A 22,248-nucleotide genomic window follows, 5' to 3' on the forward strand; every position below is an offset into this window, starting at 1 on the left:
GAAACGCTACACCTCTGGGGTGAGGCACCGTGTCCAAGTTCCAGCGGGCTGACTGTGCGGTTCGGTCGGCAAGAGTTTCCGGTCTGACAACAGCGAGTCTTGACGAGCCTCGAGCACGTCCCCCATGTAGAAACATCCTCCCAACACTGTTAATAAAATATTATGTGCAGACAAATTGATTTTTTAGAGTAAGAGATGTGGGAGCTGAGCCAAAATACAGTCATTTGTTTGGTTTACATGATATCACACCAGGAAGCAGCAATTGCTCTTTAGTGACCACCAAAATTGTAGGCAGATAGAAATTATCGCTGACTCTCTATAAACCAGGGATGCTCAAAGTGGGGCCCGCGGGCCAATTTTGGCCCGTCGTGTCATTTTGTTTGGCCCACCAATGGGTGTAATAGATAGTCATACTGACCTCTTTCAAGCTGCACAATCATGTCCGCAAGGCTACACTGTTGTCCTGTGTGGTTAGGGTTAGGGTTATACATTTTGATGTCTATTTTACTGTTTTAATTGGTTTTACCCTTTAAAATAGTTTTTAATCATATTTATTTTTTATGTTGTCTCTGTAGTGGTTTTCTATTCATTTATTCTTTGTTTTTATTCAGTCATTGGTGTAGCATAATATTGTTTTTAATATTATTTTTAATATTGTTTTTAATATTGTTTTTAATATTGTTTTTAATATTGTTTTTAACATGGCTGTGCAGCACTTTGGAAACATTCTTGTTGTGTAAATGTGCTATATAAATAAAGTGGATTGGATTGGATTGGACACTGTAAAAAAGTCAGGAGGTTTTACTGTCACCTGGCAACTCGGGTTCTAGAAATGTACCGTAAAATCCTCAGTGGTACCGTATTTCCATTTACAGTAATGCACTGTAAGAACAGGGAACATATATTTTACGGTAAAAAAGTAGCAGCTCCGTCGCCAGAATTTTACGGTTAAAAAAAGTGACGCTGTTTTTCAATTTATAGTAATGCGTTGTAAAAAATATGCCTCTAAAATAGATATTACGGAAAAAACTGGCAGTAAACAGAATTTAAACATGAAAACAACAGTGGTAAAACAGGGTAAATCTTACAGTAAAATTGTATTGATGCGTTCATGTATTCACACTATTTTGTTAGATCCACTATGGACTGGACTCTCACAATATTATGTTAGATCCACTCGACGTCCATTGCACCGCTCGCCCAGGGGGGGGGGGGGGGGGGGGTGTCCCCACATCTGTGGTCCCCTCCAAGGTTTCTCATTGTCATCCCATTGGGTTGAGTTTGTTCTTGCCCTGATGTGGGATCTGAGCCGAGGATGTCGTCGTGGCTTGTGCAGCCCTTTGAGACACTCGTGATTTAGAGCTATCTAAGTAAACATTGATTGATTGATGATAGTGACTGAGCTGCCACTAAAATCTATAGATTTTTTTACAGGGGAAGTAGTTGCGTTTGAATTTTAGACCTCCGCTCTATGGTAAAGTTGTCAGTTTTTGCTGCTCATTGAAGAAGGATAATCTTGGTTGCCATGCTCTCCTTACGTCCTAGAATGAAAACCTAAACCCTCCAAAATTTAGCATCCTCCATACGTCTAATCTGTCCGGGTAAAGTTTGAAAGCGATCAGATAAAATATCTAGGAGGAACTGGTTACAAAAAACACCTGGAAATTGAAAAAAGTGAAGAAAATTACCTTTCAGAATTTGTTGAGGTTGAAAATGTACATAACAGATGCAGAGTTGCATGAATTCGGCACACAACTATGTGACAATTTCTATTACCTCATATTTATTTAAATTGCTGTTTGGCCCGCCATTGGCACATTTTCACTTTGGCCCTAGAAGGCCAAACGTTTGGGCACCACTGCTGCAAACTATTTGTCTGCACACAAGAGTATTTTACCAAAATTTAAAGAATACATGAACGCATCAATTTACCTTCCCAGCACACCTGCTGTACAGAGTCTCAGTAGGTATTAAATGGCCTTCCTCCCACAGAGGAGGAGGTGGGTTAAATATCAATGCCTCGACTATTTCAAGACAGCCTGGACAAGTACCAAACATGTTTATTTTTGTTTTTTATTTTAGAAAAGACACAGTGTCTGATTAGAGTGGAGGCCACTAAGGAAAGTGCCTGTGAATACATTAATTATCCAGGTCCTTGTTTTGTTTTGATGTGGGTGTTGTTGGTTTGGACCCCAGGATGCAGAAACGGCCGGTGAAGTGCAGGTAAAATGTATTTAATTTAAAAAAAACAACGGTACAGAAGGGGAGCGCACGAGAAAAGGCTAACAGTCACAAAGCTACGCAACATGGGGCATAAAACGCATCCTGATTGGCAACCAGGAAAAGGTGTGTCCTGATTGCCAATCAGGGTCAGGTAAGGGAGCCAGCACTCAGACAGGAAAAATAGTGACAAAAATGAGGCAAACAGAAAATGGAAACAAATCAAAAAAAGAGCGCTGGGTATTAAATACAAAACCCAAAACCAGTGAAGTTGGCACATTGTGTAAATTGCAAATAAAAACAGAATGCAATGATTTGCAAATCCTTCTCAACCTATATTCAATTGAATAGACTGCACAGACAAGATACTTAATGTTCAAATTTTGCAAATATTAGCTCATTTTGAATTTGATGCCTGCAACATGTTTCAAAAAAGCTGGCACAAGTGGCAAAAAAGACTGAGAAAGTTGAGGAATGCTCATCAAACACTTGTTTGGAACATCCCACAGGTGAGCAGGCTAATTGGGAACAAATGGGTGCCATGATTGGGTATAAAAGCAGCTTCCATGAAATGCTCAGTCCTTCACAAACAAGAATGGGGCGAGAGTCACCACTTTGTGAACAAATGCGTGAGCAAATTGTCCAACAGTTTAACAACAACATTTCTCAATGATCTATTGCAAGGAAATTAGAGATTTCACCATCTACAGTCCGGAATATCAAAAGGTTCAGAGAATCTGGAGAAATCACTGCACTTAAGCGATGATATTACGGACCTTAGATCCCTCAGGCAGTACTGCATAAAAAAGCAACATCAGTGTGTAAAGAATATCACCACATGGGCTCAGGAACACTTCAGTCAGTGTAAATGCAAGTTAAAACTACTATGCAAAGCGAAAGCCATTTATCAACAACACCCAGTGGCGCCGCCGGCTTCGCTGGGCCCGAGCTGGTTTAAGATGGACTGATGCAAAGTGGAAAAGTGTTCTGTGGTCTGACGAGTCTACATTTCAAATTGTTTTTGGAAACTGTGGACGTGGTGTCCTCCAGACCAAAGAGGAAAAGAACCATCCGAACTGTTCTAGGCGCAAAGTTCAAAAGCCAGCATCTGTGATGGTATGGAGGTCTATTAGTGCCCAAGGCATTGGTAACTTACACATCTGTGAAGAAACCATTAATGCTGAAAGTTACATACAGGTTTTGGAGCAACATGTGTTGCCATCCAAGCAACGTTATCATGGACGCCCCTGCTTATTTCAGCAAGACAATGCCAAGCCACATTCTGCACATGTTACAACAGTGTGGCTTCGTAGTAAAAGAGTGCGGGTACTAGACTGGCCTGCCTGTAGTCCAGACCTGTCTCCCATTGAAAATGTGTGGCGCATTATAAAGCGTAAAATATGCTGTACATCAAGCAAGAATGGGAAAGAATTCCATCTGAAAAGCTTCAAAAATTGGTCTCCTCAGTTCCCAAACGTTTACTGAGTGTTGTTAAAAGGAACGGCCATGTAACACAGTGGTAAAAATGCCCCTGTGCCAACTTTTTTGCAACATGTTGCTGCCATTACATTCTAAGTTAATGATTATTTGCAACAACAACAAAAAAAAGTTTTTCAGTTCGAACACTAAGTATCTTGTGTTTGCAGTCTATTCAATTGAATATAAGTTGAAAAGGATTTGCAAATCATTGTATTTTGTTTTTATTTATGAATTACACAACATGCCAACTTCACTGGTTTTTGGTTTTGTAAAACAAAATGCAAGAAATTACTAATAATTGTCATGTCATTGTATTCTCTACATTGACTCCATCGCAATTGGACGGTTTGGATCTATCAAGTCAAGAAAAATAAAATATTACAGTTTAGAAGTGATATATTTATTAAAAATACTCAATACTTTACATGGGATATACTTTGTCCAAACATCACATAAAGTAGGGTCACAGAGGAATAAGACACCTTTTTGACGTAAAAAAAAAGATGACATCTTTGGTAAAGGCAAGTGAACAATAGATTATTGACAATTTCATGTGGAAAGGTAAAAGAAACAAAAAATAGCAACGGCGATAAAAGATGAGCAGGATTAAAGTCACATTTTCTTCCAACAGTCACCTCAAGTTGCCAGCTTAACGTTTTTGGTGTATTTCTAAAAACATCCTCGCTTCAAAAGAGCGGATTTGCAGTAGAATAAATAGAAAATGACTTGGCAAAGTTAAGAAGACCTTAAAAGGGTGTCTCTTGATTCCAGTGAAGTGATGATTTATAGAAAGGAATATATGCCAACGGACATAATTATGTTAGATAAGCACAATGTGGAATCGACATTATTGCTAATCATTTAAATATCACAGTATTCAGTGCTATTTGTGAACAGAGAATAAATTAGGTAATACAACTTTATATACATAACACTGTACAAGCACATCATATCCCCAGCCTGATGTGTTTCCCAAACGTTGCAAAGAACATAAATTAAACTAATGGCAACCACAAGACCTCACCACCATATTTCGATACTTCTTGAGGATGACGTTGGAGCTGTCGTCGAAGTAAAGCACTGAAATAGCATTGAGTTTGGTGGGAGCGCAGCACGGCTTTGGCACGTTTTCAGGAAACATTAAATGGACCTAAAACCAGCAGAAAGCGAGGTGAGAATGTTGCGGCTTAGACATGAATCACCGCCGCGGAGAACAGGAGGATGACAATGACATGTCGAATGTGGAGCGAGAACTCACCAGGGTTTGGACAATGGCGTGATTTGTTGCGTTCATGTGCGCGTTGAGTGGAAATGAGCATTCGCCGTCACAGTAAAAAGCGGCGTAGCCTTCAGGCGCTATGATCCAGTCCTGCGTGGGGAGAGTATTTTCATTTATGACTTGATTATGTGCGACATTATTTATATTTTGCTTAAATAGATTTGTCCTACCTGCCAACCCAGATCACGGAAGCTGACATAAAGCTCATGCTTCTTGCAGGCTTGCTTTTGCTCACTTGTGTTATGATCTGAAATACAAACGGGGCGAATAAGACATTATTGGAATAACATGACTGTAACTCCGAGCCGTAACGTTAGTGTTAACACAACACAAGGGCCCGTTATAAAACACTCACGTCAAAATGTATTTAAAAACATCAAGTGTTTAAAAATGTCAAGACTGCAAATGTGGGCACTGCACCCTGTGGCAATTTTATCACTGGCAACAAATTTGTACCTGCAAAACTGCAAGATTAGCAGTCACGTCGAGTATTAATTGAGCCACAATGTTTTTACAGCCTGCGGGGAGGTCTTGAGCATGCATGGGACCTGATATGTACACTACCGTTCAAAAGTTTGGCGTCACCCAAACAATTTTGTGGAATAGCCTTCATTTCTAAGAACAAGAATAGACTGTCGAGTTTCAGATGAAAGTTCTCTTTTTCTGGCCATTTTGAGCGTTTAATTGACCCCACAAATGTGATGCTCCAGAAACTCAATCTGCTCAAAGGAAGGTCAGTTTTGTGGCTTCTGTAACGAGCTAAACTGTTTGCAGATGTGTGAACATGATTGCACAAGGGTTTTCTAATCATCAATTAGCCTTCTGAGCCAATGAGCAAACACATTGTACCATTAGAACACTGGAGTGATAGTTGCTGGAAATGGGCCTCTATACACCTATGTAGATATTGCACCAAAAACCAGACATTTGCAGCTAGAATAGTCATTTACCCCATTAGCAATGTATAGAGTATATTTCTTTAAAGTTAAGACTAGTTTAAAGTTATCTTCATTGAAAAGTACAGTGCTTCTCCTTCAAAAATAAGGACATTTCAACGTGACCCCAAACTTTTGAACGGTAGTGTACGTTAGCAAATATGCGGTCAAATACAGAATGACAATGTTAGTACTTCTGATTAACTTTATTTATGATTATTTTCCACACCACCAAAGAGACAGTGGGGATTAGCAAGAACACCTCAGTCCACAAACAACAACGAAGGACAACAAAAGTGTTTGTAAACAAACACATTTTATTCCAGAGGAGACTGAGGGCAGCCAGAAAACGGGCCACTGCAACAAAGTGAAGACTGTACAGCAGGGGTCCCCAAACTGCGGACAAAATCTAGCCCGCGGGAAGTCACAAGTAAAAAACAAAAACATTTGTTTATTTTATTTTATTATTTTTTTATCTGTCCTTACACGGGGGGTCGCTGGAGCCTTTCTCAGTTGCATTCGGGCAGTAGGCGGGGTACACCCTGGACAAGTCGCCAACTCATCACAGGGCCAACACAGATAGACAGACAACATTCACACAGTAGGGCCAATTTAGTGTTGCCAATCAACCTATCCCCAGGTGCATGTCTTTGGAGTTGGGAGGAAGCCGGAGTACCCGGAGGGAACCCACGCAGTCACGGGGGAGAACATGCAAACTCCACACAGAAAGATCCCGAGCCCAAGATCGAACCCAGGACCTTCGTATTGTGAGGCAGACGCACTAAGCCCTCCTCCACCGTGTTGCCCGCCTAAATAGCATGTTAGCATCAATTAGCTTGCAGTCATGCACTGACCAAATATGCCTGATTAGCACTCCAACAAGTCAATAACATCAACAAAGCTCACCTTTGTGCATTCATGCACAGCATGACATTTTTGGTGGACAAAATTAGACTAAGAAGGAGTGGAAGATTTTACATGTAAACAAACTGTTGCGTCACAATCCACACTACGGTGAGTTCAAGAACCGCCGAAATTAGTAGGACAAAACGATGTTCACCAAATACTCTCATCAGTGTACACACAAACATATTAAACAGTGGGCTTTCTAACAATTGGGAAGGTTTGTGACGGCGTGGCGAAGTTGGTAGAGTGGCCGAGCCAGCAATCGGAGGGTTGCTGGTTACTGGGGTTCAATCCACACCTTCTACCATCCTAGTCACGTCCGTTGTGTCCTTGGGCAAGACACTTCACCCTTGCTCCTGATGGCTGCTCGTTAGCGCCTTGCATGGCAGCTCCCGCCATCAGTGTGTGAATGTGGAAATACTGTCAAAGCGCTTTGAGTACCTTGAAGGTAGAAAAGCGCTATACAAGTATAACCCATTTATCATTTATAATTTATGTTTGTCCTCAGACAAAAAACATACTAAAACCCAAAAATTATTTTCCCCCATATTTTTTCATTTTCAATCCTTTCTTAAAAATGCTCCAGGGAGGCACTATAGAGCCGCGGGTTGCTGACCCCCGCCCCAAGAGTATTATATTGTCAATGACGTACGGTATCGTTTTCCGGATAATGTAAAATAGACTAATAAATAAATACAATAATATAACTAGTCTCTTGTTGTAGCTGCTTTTGCCAATAGAAAAGAATCAGAAGTATTACTTGAGTGACTGTACCTCCACTATTCGCTGCCCGAGACGATTCCTGCTGGTGCGTGGATTTATTGCGGTTGTGGTTCTTCCTTTTCCCACCAGCGGCTCTGACCGAGCGAAGCAACACCCCGCTGGCCTTGAAGAAAGCAACCAGGAAAGGCTGCTGGGACTGAGGCCCATTGCGTCCCACAATTCCGGCAGATTTCATGTTGATACTGCGCCCTTTAAAACATAACAATTATGATTAAATATAGGGGACAATAAAGGGCTATAGTGGCCTAAGAACACCACACTTTGCGGTCTTTTCTCTCTCACTATATATAGACAGTGTTTGCACACACCTGCTACTATATTAGGTGCACTAAAAGGATGTGATGACACTTTCTGTTGAGTCATTTTCAGTGGATAGTAAATCTATACTGCTATAAATGTACTCGTTTAGTTTCAAAACAATACTTTCCCACAACAAAACACGTTCACATGCTATCAAGCACATTTTATTCAAGCAGAAACCTAAAAATGCAGCCGAGTTGGTCACATTATGACACCTCGGTTCGTCAATATAGTGACAGATGTATCATTTTCTTAAAAGAGGACCGTTTTTTCTGACTTATAAATGGTGTTACAATGTTGGATACTCACGTTAAACTATTCCAAAGTGTCAAATCATAAGGTTCAAAGTAAGAAACCTCTCTCACACAAAAAAATACTTTGTCTGAACAAAATAATTTGCACCTATGCACTTTGGCGTGAACTTGTATGCAGTTTTGAATACCTGTGTCCGTGGGGTTTTGCAGTCTCGCTACGTTGTGATGTCACAGCAAGGTGGATGTACTTACTGTATTTTGACATTAAAGACATTATATTACAGTTTTTGTACATTTAAAATACTTCCTTGTGGTCTACAAAACATTTAATGGTGTTTTTTTGGTCAAAATTATGCATAGCATATATTTTAAAGATCTTCAAATCTTCAAGCCGCTTTCTGACAGTCTCTTCAGGATGCGGTCTTATTTTTTGCGTCCACTTTGACTGCCTCTTCTCCCCGCCATCTTGGTGTTAGTGCTTCCATATGGAGACTATGGCAGATTTAAGTTTTAAACATATGTTACTTTGTATTAGAAATAGCAACAGCGTAGGATGCATGTGCATGTACGAGCCAGTCTGCCCCACAACAAGAGGATAGAGAAAAAAAGGAGCTTATTGACTACAACGTCAAACTACAATTGCGGACTCGCACAAAGCTCTTCGGCTAAACCAGGGGTCGGCAACCCGCGGCTCCGGAGCCGCATGCGGCTCCTTGACCACTCTGATGCGGCTCAGCTACATACATGCCGACCCCCCCGATTTTCCCAGGAGATTTATGGATCTCAGTGTCTCTCATAGATTACTCCCAGGGAAAAAATAATCCTACTTACACTCTAATTACTAAATAAAGGGCGCGCCCTAATTGCACTGCAGTAATTGTCCTCTATAGCATTTACACACAGCGTGCCAGTCCAGCCACATGTTGCATGTTGTTATTACTTGCACACACAGGAGACAGCAAAGCATACTTACTCATCAGCCACCTAGCTTACACTGACGGTAGCCATATCAAACAACTTTAACATTGTTACGTTACAAATATGCGCCACACTGTGAACCCACACCAAAAAAGAATGAAAAACACATTTCTGGAGAACATCCCCCCGTAACACAACATAAACATAACACAACCATTACCCAGAATCCCATGCAGCCCTAACTCTTCCGGTCTACATTATACACCCCCGCTACCACAAAATCCCCCCACACATCAACCCCCCCCCCCCTCCGTGAGTTGGTTGAGCGGAAGAGTTAGGGCTGCATGGGATTCTGGGTATTGGTACCGTCAGTGTAAGATGTGTGGCTGCTGAGGTAGTACGCCTTGCTGTCACTTACGTGAGCAAGCCGAAATTGCAGTCTACATGTAATCGAGCAGGTACACTGTTAGGGCAGACTGTGGAGGGCGCCAAATGCAGTGTCATCACGCTCTGATATTCGGGAGTCTCCCGGGAAAAATGAGAAGGGTTGGCAAGTATGACCCTATCAAGCGCCATTCATTCGAAACTCGCGGTCTGCGCTAACATCAAATTTCCACATTAAACGAAACTCGCGGTCTGCACTAACATCAAATTTCCACATTGAAGTGCGTGCCGGTGCGTGTGTCGGAGACCCCTGGTTAACATAGCACAAAGCATTTAAGCTTTGTATGCGGTGTTTTTCATTTTACATTTTTTTTGTGGCTCCCATTACTTTCTTTAATTTGTGAAACTTGCCAAAATGGCTCTTTGAGTGGTAAAGGTTGCCGACCCCTGGGCTAAACCATACCATATATGGAAGAACCTGCTGATGTCAGTCACAACTGGGAAAAACGTCACAAATTGGGCAAATTCCAAACGGCTCGCTTGGAGGAAGTTTGAAGGAAGGCAGGATTATTTTATAAATATCTTTGCTAGGGATGTAACAAATTGTAGATAACGCAGTATTGCAGTTTCAAAGTCTTCACAATACTGCAGTGACGCGTGACGGTATCAAACGAAAACTTATGTGTGGGTTTTTTCTGGCACTTTAGCGAAAATAAACGATGTCTCCTAGAATCCTCTGTGCAGTGCGTTGCAGGCAAGGTTAGAGGCGTGCAACACCGTCAAAAGAAGAAGAAGAAGAAGAATGGACTTTATTGTCATCATATTTGCATATAACGAGATTAAGGACTCCAATTTAAGGTGCGGTAATGGGAACAAATATGGGGTGAAAATAAATTACACAAGAAAAAAAAACAACTAAGAATTTAAATAAACAGACTACTATCCAATAAAAATAATAAGCAGTCCTGTACAATATACAAAACACTGTACAAATACAAAATACTGTACAATATACGAATATATGTAGGAAATGAAATGTTTTGTTTTAAATTTCTGTTTGAGTTATGTTGCTAACAAAAACACAAACAAATCCTGGCGAAAACATAACTTTTTTGGCTGAGGTAAGAAAGTCTGCGTTCTGCAACGCAAAGCACGCTATTTTCGTCTCGAGCGTCGCACCACTCAGAGGGAAGTCAACAACAAAAAACTACACCGCAAAAATAGGAGGAAACTGAAAAACTACTTGATAAATCCTCAATCCATCCATCCGTTTTCTACAGCGTGTCTCTCTCAATGTCGCGGGGGGACTAGAGCCTATCCAGCTGCACTCGGGTGGAAGGCAAGGGTTCACCCTGGACAAGTTGGAGGATGCATGTACATGCCACCTTATGAACTGTCACCCAGAAAATATATTTGAAGACAGTCAGTTGAAGCCATCAATTAAAAGTTACATTGTTAGTTAACTTTTATGAGGAACTGCATTTTCCAAACTGATACAAACATGTACGCTGTAGAGGACACTGCTTCTCAGAAAGTAAAAGTTGAAAGACACTAAACTGAACATTATTGTTTTACACTGTAAATTTGTTTTAATATTTGCTTGAAACAGTGGACGTTCCTGCACAATTATTTGAACTTAAAATAACATGTTTGTAGTAATAAATATTATTAGAACAGTTGAACATTGTTTTTTTGGTTAATTACAGTAAGTGTGTTTGTCCCAAAAAATTCCTGCCACTTCATTATACACACCGGAACATTTCTGAGTCTTTTTTTTTCAATTATTTTTTGGACATATACCACAATAATATCGCACCTTGGCCTTAATACCGTGATAATATTGTACCGTGTGATTGTGATACCACTACATCTCTGATCTCTGCCATGCCTCCATGGTTTGATATCAAATTTTCGGGACCTATGCAGATCCCAAATACATTAAGCCAGGTACCAATAGGTAAGAAAAGTTGGTTTTGCATAATAGGTCCTTTTTAAGTAAAACTCTCTGCCAGAGGGCTCTGCTTTAGGTTATGAGGAAACACAAAAAAGCTAGGATATATATATATATATATATATATATATATATATATATATATATATATATATATATATATATATATATATATATATATATATATATACACACACTACCGTTCAAAAGTTTGGGGTCACCCAAACAATTTTGTGGAATAGCCTTCATTTCTAAGAACAAGAATAGACTGTCGAGTTTCAGATGGAAGTTCTCTTTTTCTGGCCAGTTTGAGCATTTAATTGACCCCACAAATGTGATGCTCCAGAAACTCAATCTGCTCAAAGGAAGGTCAGTTTTGTAGCTTCTGTAACGAGCCTAACTGTTTTCAGATGTGTGAACATGATTGCACAAGGGTTTTCTAATCATCGATTAGCCTTCTGAGCCAATGAGCAAACACATTGTACCATTAGAACACCGGAGTGATAGTTGCTGGAAATGGGCCTCTATACACCTATGTAGATATTGCACCAAAAACCAGACATTTGCAGCTAGCATAGTCATTTACCACATTAGCAATGTATAGAGTGTATTTCTTTAAAGTTAAGACTAGTTTAAAGTTGTCTTCATTGAAAAGTACAGTGCTTTTCCTTCAAAAATAAGGACATTTCAATGTGACCCCAAACTTTTGAACAGTAGTGTATATATGGTGTACATATAAATATTATTTTCATTAATTTTGCATAATAACACCAAAGTGTGACATGCAGTGACATAAAAGTTTTTAAAATGGGCTTTTCTTGGGGGAGTCTAAATCAGTCCGCAAGTGTGCAGATGTACCTAATGTTGTGACCAGGTAAATATCTATAAAATTTGACATTAAAAAATAGCAGTGATGACTACAAGATATATTTAAACAGTGTACATTTTCATGATACTTTTGTAGCGGGTGGGGCGTGGGTTAATTTGCAATCTGGGAACTCTTCCAGAAACAAACTTCTTGCAGACAGACTTTTAAAATGTGTTATATAAGTGACTGTGGAGGAAAATTTACACAAACTGTAAACCAAAATATATCCAATACATTATCTAAACCACAAAAAAGTGTTTTAAATGTAGATTAAAATCATCGTAGGTTGAGGACCTACATTGAGCTTAGGAAACTTCAATGGTTTGTTTAGTGTTTTTGTTTTTTTTTAATCATCTGTCCTTGTAGTTAATAAATGGCATGCTCAAGCGTCTGCCCCTGCACTAATATAAACCAACACTTGTAAGTCAATTATTTACTCTTCTGTTGTTAAATAAGGTCTACAACTGGGGTCGCCAACCAGTAGCTTGTGAGCTACCCGTAGCTCGCCAGGTGATTGATTGATTGATTGATTGATTGATTGATTGATTGGTTGATTGATTGATTGATTGATTGATTGATTGATTGTTTTTGATTGATTGATTGGAACTTTTATTAGTAGATTGCACAGTTCAGTACATATTCCGTACAATTGACCACTAAATGGTAACACCCGAATACGTTTTTCAACTTGTTTATCCACTTAAATTGATTCATGATACAGATATATACTAGCATCATTATACAGTCATCACACAAGATAATCATCAGAGTATGTACATTGAATTATTTACATTATTTACAATCCGGGTTTGTGGGATGTGGAGGGGGGGTTAGGTTTGGTTGATATCAACACTTCAGTCATCAACAATTGCATCATCAGGGAAATGAACATTGGAACAGTGTAGGACTGACTTGGTAGGATATGTGCAGCAAGTAGTGGACATAGAGAGAGAGATCAGAAAGCATAAGAATAAGTATCTACATTTGATTATTTGCATTTGATTATTTATTTAGGTGATTTTGAGTAGCTCACCAGAGGGTCAAAGGATATTTCCCAAACTCAGTATTTGTATAACAGCTCAATTTAGACACTATGCCTCTATCTAATGACCGATTACCACAAAATAGCAAAAAGACAAGGACAGCACCGTTTCAGTGGATATCTGCTTCCTTGTTAAAGTACAATTTGAATGTTGCCAGCCATATACGTAAATACAACACAAACACCTGTGATTAAAAAAATAGTGAAAAAAACTAAAATTAAAAAAAAAAAACATACTGCCATACAAGATGTACAAATATGATGAACAACCTTTTTCTGTTGTTGATTTAGATTTATTGATACAAAATGTGATTTTCGGATACCAACATTTGGTTAATTTTCAGTGCATTCCCTTTTGGTTGGGTTAAAATGAGCTATATAAATAAATGTTACAAAATCGATTTTCATTTGGTAAAAGTAGCTCTGTATAAAAGACCCATGGTCTAAACATGAGGTAATGTCTGTTCGGACCCTCCCTTTTAAAGGGGAGGGGGAGAGTACTCCCTGATCATTTAATTCTGAAGGCTGTCTGAATAAAAAATTGAAGATGAACAATTTATTCTACAAAACGGAGAATAAATACCAGCCCTGGAGGGAAGCCCGAGCACTCTAAAGTCCAGCACATTCTCTGAAAACTACTATTCACACATGCCTTTGTCCACCCTGCTGTCCCGCCTCAGCGGAGATGTCAAACCGAAAGTTAACTTGTGTATTTGGACCAAACACACACTCTTATCCACTCACTCCATCCACACCTAGCTGGTACATCCTGACATACCATATTGTTAAGACTATAAAGGCACACATAAATTAATTTCATTTTCTCAAAAGTGCACCAATGTACGGATTAATTCTGGTTGTGCGTACTGACCTCAAAGCAATGTTATTTGGTATATGGTGTAATGATAGTGTGGACTGCAGGTTGACGCCCCCTGTTCAATAAATGAGGCGAGCAAGTACAAGTTGGCAAGCAAGCCCAAAAGTTTGATGTTTCATAGAGAATATGGAACATTACACGCGGCGCTCAAAAATCTGTCAAAATGTTTTAGTACGACTTTGGTAAACTACGAAGTTGCACCGCCTGATGGATTGTCAGTGCATTACAGCTACTATAGTCAGGCGTATCGTGCTTCAATATATGTGTATTATTATGGTGTGTGTATAAGGAACTCAAAATCGGACGTATTAGAAGACATTATTTGATGTTTTGCAATATTATACACAACTCACTTTTCCTACCTATTGGTTCCAGCTGTTGTGTATTTGGGATCTGCATAAGTCCCGAAAATTTGCAGACGTCCGCCTTAGTCAAAAAGCTCCTTCTTCTTGTTATGGGGCATTCATCCTCCGCTGTTGCCATCTCTAATACAAAGTAGCGTACAGTTTTAACTTATATCTGTCAGTAGACTCACTATGGAAGCGCTAAAAACTACCGGTACAACAAAGATGACGTCGAGAAGACGCTGTTGAAGTGGAGCCACGTAAAGAAGACCGCCTAAAATATGGCGCATCATGAAGAGATGGTCAGAAAGCAGCTTGAAGATGGTCTGTAAAACGTAATTTATGCAACATTTTGACCAAAGAACCACCATTACATGTTATGTAGACCAGTGTTTTACAACCTTTTCTGAGCCAAGGCACATTTTTTTCATTGAAAAAATCCCGAGGCCCACCACCAGCAGAAAACATTAAAAAATGAAACTTAGCAGCCGATATTGACGATAAAAAGTTATTCTCGCAATTGTTGGATATGATTTCAAACCATAACCAACCATGCATCACTATAACTCTTGTCTCAAAGTAGGTGTACTGTCATGACCTGTCACATCACGCCGTGACTTATTTGGAGTTTTTTGGTGTTTTCCTGTGTGTAGTGTTTTAGTTCTTGTCTTGCGCTCCTATTTTGTTGTTGATTGTCATGTCATGTACGGATGTACTTTGTGAAAGCCGTCTGCTGCTCCACATGCTGTAAGTCTTTGCTGTCGTCCAGCATTCTGTTTTTGTCTACTTTGCAGCCAGTACAGATTTAGCTTTGTTTTGCTTAGCCTTCCCTAAGCTTCAATGCCTTTTCTTATCGGCACTTGCCTTTTGTTTATTTTTGGTTGAAGCATTGGATACCTTTTTACCTGCACGCTGCCTCCTGCTGTCGTCTGCATATTGTGATCACGACAAACCATGTTACCGACATCTACAAAGCAATTAGCTACCTGCTGCCACCTACTGATATGGAAGAGTATTACACGGTTACTCTGCCGATCTCCAGACAGCACAGACATTCAACAACGGCACATTTGCGGATTATAATTACTGGTTTGCAAAAAATAGTTTTAACCCAATTAGGTAAAATTACATAATCTCCCACTGCACACCAGACAATATCTCACGGTACACTAGTGTGCCGCGGCATATATATATGTATATATATATATATATATATATATATATATATATATATATATATATATATATATATATATATATATATATATATATATATATATATATATATATAATATGACCCCAACACTAAATTGGCCCTAGTGTGTGAATGTGAGTACGGTAACCAAAAGTAGACAGAATAATGTGTGTATGTGTACACACAGATAAGGAACAGGGTGAGATCATTGTGTTTATGTCTTTAAGCAAAACAAAGGCCAATGCGAATAACTTCTAAGGCAGTGTTTTTCAACCTTTTTTGAGCCAAGGCACATTTTTTGCGTTGAAAAAATCCGGAGGCACACCACCAGCAGAAATCATTAAAAAACTAAACTCAGTTGACAGTAAAAAGTCGTCGCAATTGTTGGATATGACTTTAAACCATAACCAAGCATGCATCACTATAGCTTTTGTCTCAAAGTAGGTGTACTGTCACCACCTGTCACATCACACCCTGACTTATTTGGAGTTTTTTGCTGTTTTCCTGTGTGTAGTGTTTTAGTTCTTGTCTTGCGCTCCTATTTTGGTGGCTTTCTCTCTTTTTTTGGTATTTTCCTGTAGCAGTTTCATGTCTTCCTTTGAGCGATATTTCCCGCATCTACTTTGTTTTAGCAATCAAGAATATTTCAGTTGTTTTTATCCTTCTTTGTGGGGACATTGTTGATTGTCGTGTCATGTTCGGATGTACATTGTGGACGCCGTCTTTGCTCCGCAGTAAGTCTTTGTTGTCGTCCAGTATTCTGTTTTTGTTTACTTTGTAGCCAGTTCAGTTTTAGTTTCGTTCTGCATAGCCTTCCCTAAGCTTCAATGCCTTTTCTTAGGTGCACTCACCTTTTGTTTTATTTTTGCTGTAAGCATTAGACACCTTTTTACCTTCACACTGCCTCCCGCTGTTTCTGACATCTACAAAGCAATTAGCTACTGGCTGCCACCTACTGATATGGAAGAGTATTACACGGTTACTCTGCCGATCTCTATACAGCACCGACACTCAACAACAACACATAATTTGCAGATTATAATTACTGGTTTGCAAAAAATATTTTTAACCCAAAAAGGTGAAATTAGATAATCTCCCACGGCACACCAGACTGTATCTTACAGTGGTTGAAAAAGACTGTTCTAAGGCATTCCATTTTGCCCAAAGGTGGAAAAATATTTCCTAAATAGGTCGAATCAAAATGCGCTATTTTACCCGTCCACACACAAAGGCTGAAGCCGCAGGCTTTAAAACTGTATTTTTTTTTAACAAAAAAAAATCAGATGTGTGTAGACATGGCTTGTATAGGACTGTACCAACTTTTGAGGGTGGGGCACAACACGGATAAACTCACTTAATTCCCATTTTTATTCTAACCTGCATCAAAATGTAATGGTCTGGCCTTTGCATAGTTGTTATTATGAGGACAAAAGGTTTGCTTCACATACCATCTAAAGTCTCCACAGAGAGCTGGAGGCCCAGGTTCTGCTGCGGGTTCATCACCCAGTGGTTACTGGTTGCTGTTAAGTCAAACACCAGCCAACCTCCATCAGTCGCTTTAACCCTTTTAGAGTCCAGCAAGAAGGTCTCTGCATCTCTAAAAAGTGAGAGCACATTGATAAAACAACAATGAAATGGCTGGTAAACTTGACACATGCAACATATTTCAGTTGAAAAGTGCTGTTCAGGTTGAACTCGTCATAGTTTACAGAGCACAGCCAGTGAAATGAATGTAGACATTTATTTGTTGCACTAACAACAAAAGACCGAACTCCTGGGTCAGCCTAGACTCCAAAGCAAATAAAAACGTTCTGTGTACCTCTGCACTGCAAAGCCTTAATGGCTACACACACAAAAGAACCCATGTGGCTCTTTGAAGGCTTTTTCTGAATTCAGGAGGTATCAACCAGTTAGAATAGACGAGATAATAAATGAGATAACAGACTTATCTCTAATGGATGTTGAAGTCCTCCTTGCCAAAAGAAAAGTGCTCGTTTGCGTCTCAAGCTCCGCCGTCTTTTGCTGCAATCCTTTTAAAACTTTCTTCTTTGAAAATACCTTCAAACTTTAAAACCCAAACATGTTTGATCTTTTTTTGGTTTCCAAGCTTTGCCGTGTATCGTCATTCTGGAACTGTGATCGATTGCAGAGCTCAAGATGAATGCTCTTTGATGGGCACAGCATCCTTAAGGGTTTGTGATTACTATTGTGTTTAGAAGTTGTGTATTCCGGCATGAGCGTAACATAAGGGATCGTTCATAAAAAAAGTTTTAAAAAACGGCTTCTTAATTTGCCTTTCAAGTAGCAGAATGTTGAAAGCTGCGCCTGTTCTGCCTTTGTGGTTTGCATTGTGACGGTTTGGAAAGGAGCAGGATTTCACTAATGAGCCCAAAAGGTCAGGAGATATTCATATAATTCTTGCAAAAATAATAAAACTGAAGTTTATGAGGAATTTAAGATCAAATGTAAAATAGTGAATATAGTTCCTGTTTTTGTAGTGTGCTGCTACTAATATTTCCATGAAAAATCATGATGTAAATGTCTATATCTGCTGTACAGATTTATTTTACAAAAGAGATGTGTAGTACCGTATTTTTCTGACTATAAGTCGCATTTTTTTTCATAGTTTGGCCAGGAGTGCGACTTATACTCAGGAGCGACTTATGTGTGAAATTATTAACACATTACCGTAAAATATCAAATAATATTATTTAGCTCATTCACGTAAGAGACTAGACGTATAAGATTTCCTCGGATTTAGCGATTAGGAGTGACAGATTGTTTGGTAAACGTATAGCATGTTCTATATGTTATAGTTATTTGAATGACTCTTACCATAATATGTTACGTTAACATACCAGGCACGTTCTCAGTTGGTTATTTATGCGTCATATAACGTACACTTATTCAGCCTGTTGTTCACTATTCTTTATTTATTTTAAATTGCCTTTCAAATGTCTATTCTTGGTGTTGGGTTTTATCAAATAAATTTCCCCCAAAAATGCGACTTATACACCAGTGCGACTTATATATGTTTTTTTCCTTCTTTATTATGCATTTTCGGCCGGTGCGATTTATATTCCGGAGCGACTTATACTCCGAAAAATACGGTATACTTCTTTTGTTGCCTTACACACATACACTTTTAAAGAACATAATGTCATGGCTGTCTTGAGTATAATTTCTACAACTCTTGTTTTTTTGTGATAGAGTGATTGGAGCACATATTTGTTGGTCACAAAAACTATTCATGAAGTTTGGTTATTTTATGAATGTATTATGGGTCTACTGAAAATGTGACTAAATCTGCTTGGTCAAAAGTATTACATACATCAATGTTAATATTTGGTTACATGTCCCTTGGCAAGTTGCACTACAATAAGGCGCTTTTGGTAGCCATCCACAAGCTTCTGGCAAGCTTCTGGTTGAGTTTTTGACCACTCCTCTTGACACAATTGGTGCAGTTCAGCTAAATGTGTTGGTTTTCTGACATGGACATGTTTCTTCAGCATTGTCCACAGGTTTAAAGTCAGGACTTTGGAAAGGCCATTAGCCGCTTTTGATGTGTGTTTGGGGTCATTGTCCTGTTGGAACACCCAACTGCACCCAAGACCCAACCTCCAGGCTGATGATGGAGGTATTCCTCCTTTTTCATTGTCCCATTTACTCTCTGTAAAGCACCAGGTCCATTGGCAGCAAAACAGGCCCAGAGCAAAATACTACCACCACCATGCTTGACGGTAGGTATGGTGTTCCTGGGATTAAAGGCCTCACCTTTTCTCCGCCAAATATATTGCTGGGTATTGTGGCCAAATAGCTAAATTTGTATTTCATCTGACCACAGAACTTTCCTCCAGAAGATCTTATCTTAGTCCATGTGATGTCAGATGAAACATAAATTGAGCTGTTTGGCCACAATACCCAGCAATATGTTTGGAGGAGAAAAGGTGAGGCCTTTGATCCCAGGAACACCATTCCTACCGTCAAGCATATATATATATATATATATATATATATATATATATATATATATATATATATATATATATATATATATATATATATATATATATATATATATATATATATATACACACACACATATATATTTACATACATATATAGACAAATATACACACACACACATACCGTATATACACATTTACACACACATTAATATACATACACACACACATATATATATATATATATATATATATATATATATATATATATATATATATATATATATACACACACATATATATTTATATATATATATATATATATATATATATATATATATATATATATATATATACACACATATATATTTATATATATATATATATATATATATATATATATATATATATATATATATATATATATATATATATATATATATATATATATATATATATATATATATATATATATATATACACTGAACACAAATACAAATGCAACACTTGTTATTGCTCCCCCATTATTTGGGAAATGAACTCAAAGATTTTAACCTTTTCTATATACACAAAAGACCTATACCTCTCAAATATTGTTCACAAATCTGTCTAAATCTGTGTTAGAGAGCATGTCTTCTTCGCCAAAATAATTCATCCCACCTCACAGGTGTGGCATATCAAGATGCTGAATAAACAGCATAATGTAAAATAAAAGGCCACTCTAAAATGTGTAGTTGGAGGCCTGGGGCTTTACTTTGGCTCCCGCACAAACGGATAGACCAATATATTGTACATGCAAACAAACAAACATACATACAGGTACATACACACCGCACGTAAACACATTCATACACACACGGTACATACATCCACGTGCACATTCGCTGTATAAACATACATACATACTGTACATTCACATGTACATATACATACATACACTTATGCATATAATCACGTTTCATCAAAAGTATATTAACATTGTTTCTGCGATGTAAAAAAGTTAATAACATCTAGGTAGGGCGCCAGTGATTGAACAAGGAAGCATACTGGGTTTAGCTAAGCGCAGCACAGAGGGTCACAATTAGAGGTAAGAAAATGATTGATTCTCCGATGCATCACGATTAAAACGTTAAAATGTTGATTACAATTTCTGAACCATATGAAATTCGTAATTTTATCTTTCCAAAAAAGGCTTTTTTTCTAGTTTGTAAAAACCCAGTTGGGCAGCAAAAGTAATTTATAACAGGCTTCCTTTAAATGGATATTAACTTAGAAATACAATGAAGGTTTGCTAAACTAATGTTATCTTTTTAACAATACATCATACACAGGGGCTCTTCAGTGAGCAATGGAAGGGGGGAGGTACAGTAGTCACTGCAACTAGGTTATTATAATTGTTCTAATCATAATCACGACAGTAAACCCTTGTTTATCGAATTTCCGTGACGTAATTATAAATCACATATTTTTATAGCGAGACTTCTAATACCTCTATACCAGTGGTTCTTAACCTGGGTTCGATCGAACCCTAGGGGTTCGGTGAGTCGGCCTCAGGGGTTCAGCGGAGCCTCCGCCGCGGAGGTCAAGACACACCCGACTCATCGTGTAAATAAAAACTTCTCCCTATTGGCTTATTATGGATACGGCAACAGCAGAAGTCACACTGATTTGCATGTGTGTAATTGGTTGTGAGTTTATGCACTGTGTTGGTTTTGATCTTTGCACAAGGTGATGTTCATGCACGGTTCATTTTGTGCACCAGGAAAAATACATAACTTTGTCTTGAATTTGAAAAAAACTAAAAATGTTATTTTTCACTAAAGAAGGGTTCGGTGAATGCGCATATGAAACTGCTGGGGTTCAGTACCTCCAACAAGGTTAAGAACCACTGCTCTATATACTGTACCTTTATTATTCACTATACACATTGTTTTTTTTTTATTTTGCATCCTCCCCTACCTTCGGACAATTTAGCACACAGGATGTGGCAACTGCCCAGCCCCGACCCCAATGGCACTAAATGGTCCGCGTAGCCATAAAGGTTGGGAACCCTCAGTTTACAGGACTTTAGTTTCAGCAACAGTACCTGAAACAGCTTATACCCTGTGAAAACAAATAAGCCAACATAAACCTTTCCCCTTTAAGACGGTGCAGTTTATTGACTCTGGGTTATTCAAAGCCCTTGAGGATCATATCTCGCCCTTCGATCACCCGCACATATTTCTTGCAGAAAAGCCCACTTTTGAGCGGGCCCATGTGCATTCAGCTATGTCACAGTTTAAACTTCCGGAATCTTGTGGAGTCAGGCTAGTAAAGTGTATATAACATTGACCACAGGAGCACTAAAGAAGCCCCCGCGCCGTTTAATATATAGGCCCCTTGTGGTTTTTGTCTGGGACTCGGCCAGCCAGGCAAGAAACACAAGACGAGTGATAACTGATGGACCCTCCAGGCTTCATAAGTGGCCAACTCGCTAATGGGCTTCTCTTTATCGAGAACTATATTTGTAATGGCCGACATGGTGTGAATGAAGGAGAGCAGAGATGGA

The 22,248-nt window shown here is 38.8% G+C and overlaps 1 protein-coding gene across 1 annotated transcript in view; it reads right to left on the reverse strand.

Annotated features, from left to right (window-relative positions):
• Positions 1 to 4,134: 4,134 nt before the first annotated feature.
• LOC133643451 (bone morphogenetic protein 5-like) overlaps positions 4,135 to 22,248 on the reverse strand; it is a 38,539-nt gene continuing 20,425 nt past the window's right edge. Inside the window, exons 3-7 of the mRNA XM_062038042.1 lie at positions 17,184 to 17,332; positions 7,594 to 7,791; positions 5,149 to 5,225; positions 4,958 to 5,068; positions 4,135 to 4,849 (exon numbers count right to left, since the gene is read on the reverse strand). Coding sequence (XP_061894026.1) covers positions 4,700 to 4,849; positions 4,958 to 5,068; positions 5,149 to 5,225; positions 7,594 to 7,791; positions 17,184 to 17,332 — 685 coding nt within the window. The 3' untranslated portion in view covers positions 4,135 to 4,699. The remainder of the gene's footprint in view (positions 4,850 to 4,957; positions 5,069 to 5,148; positions 5,226 to 7,593; positions 7,792 to 17,183; positions 17,333 to 22,248) is intronic.

Source organism: Entelurus aequoreus, linkage group LG26 (assembly GCF_033978785.1).
Source record: "Entelurus aequoreus isolate RoL-2023_Sb linkage group LG26, RoL_Eaeq_v1.1, whole genome shotgun sequence".
NCBI classification, from domain to species: domain Eukaryota; kingdom Metazoa; phylum Chordata; class Actinopteri; order Syngnathiformes; family Syngnathidae; genus Entelurus; species Entelurus aequoreus.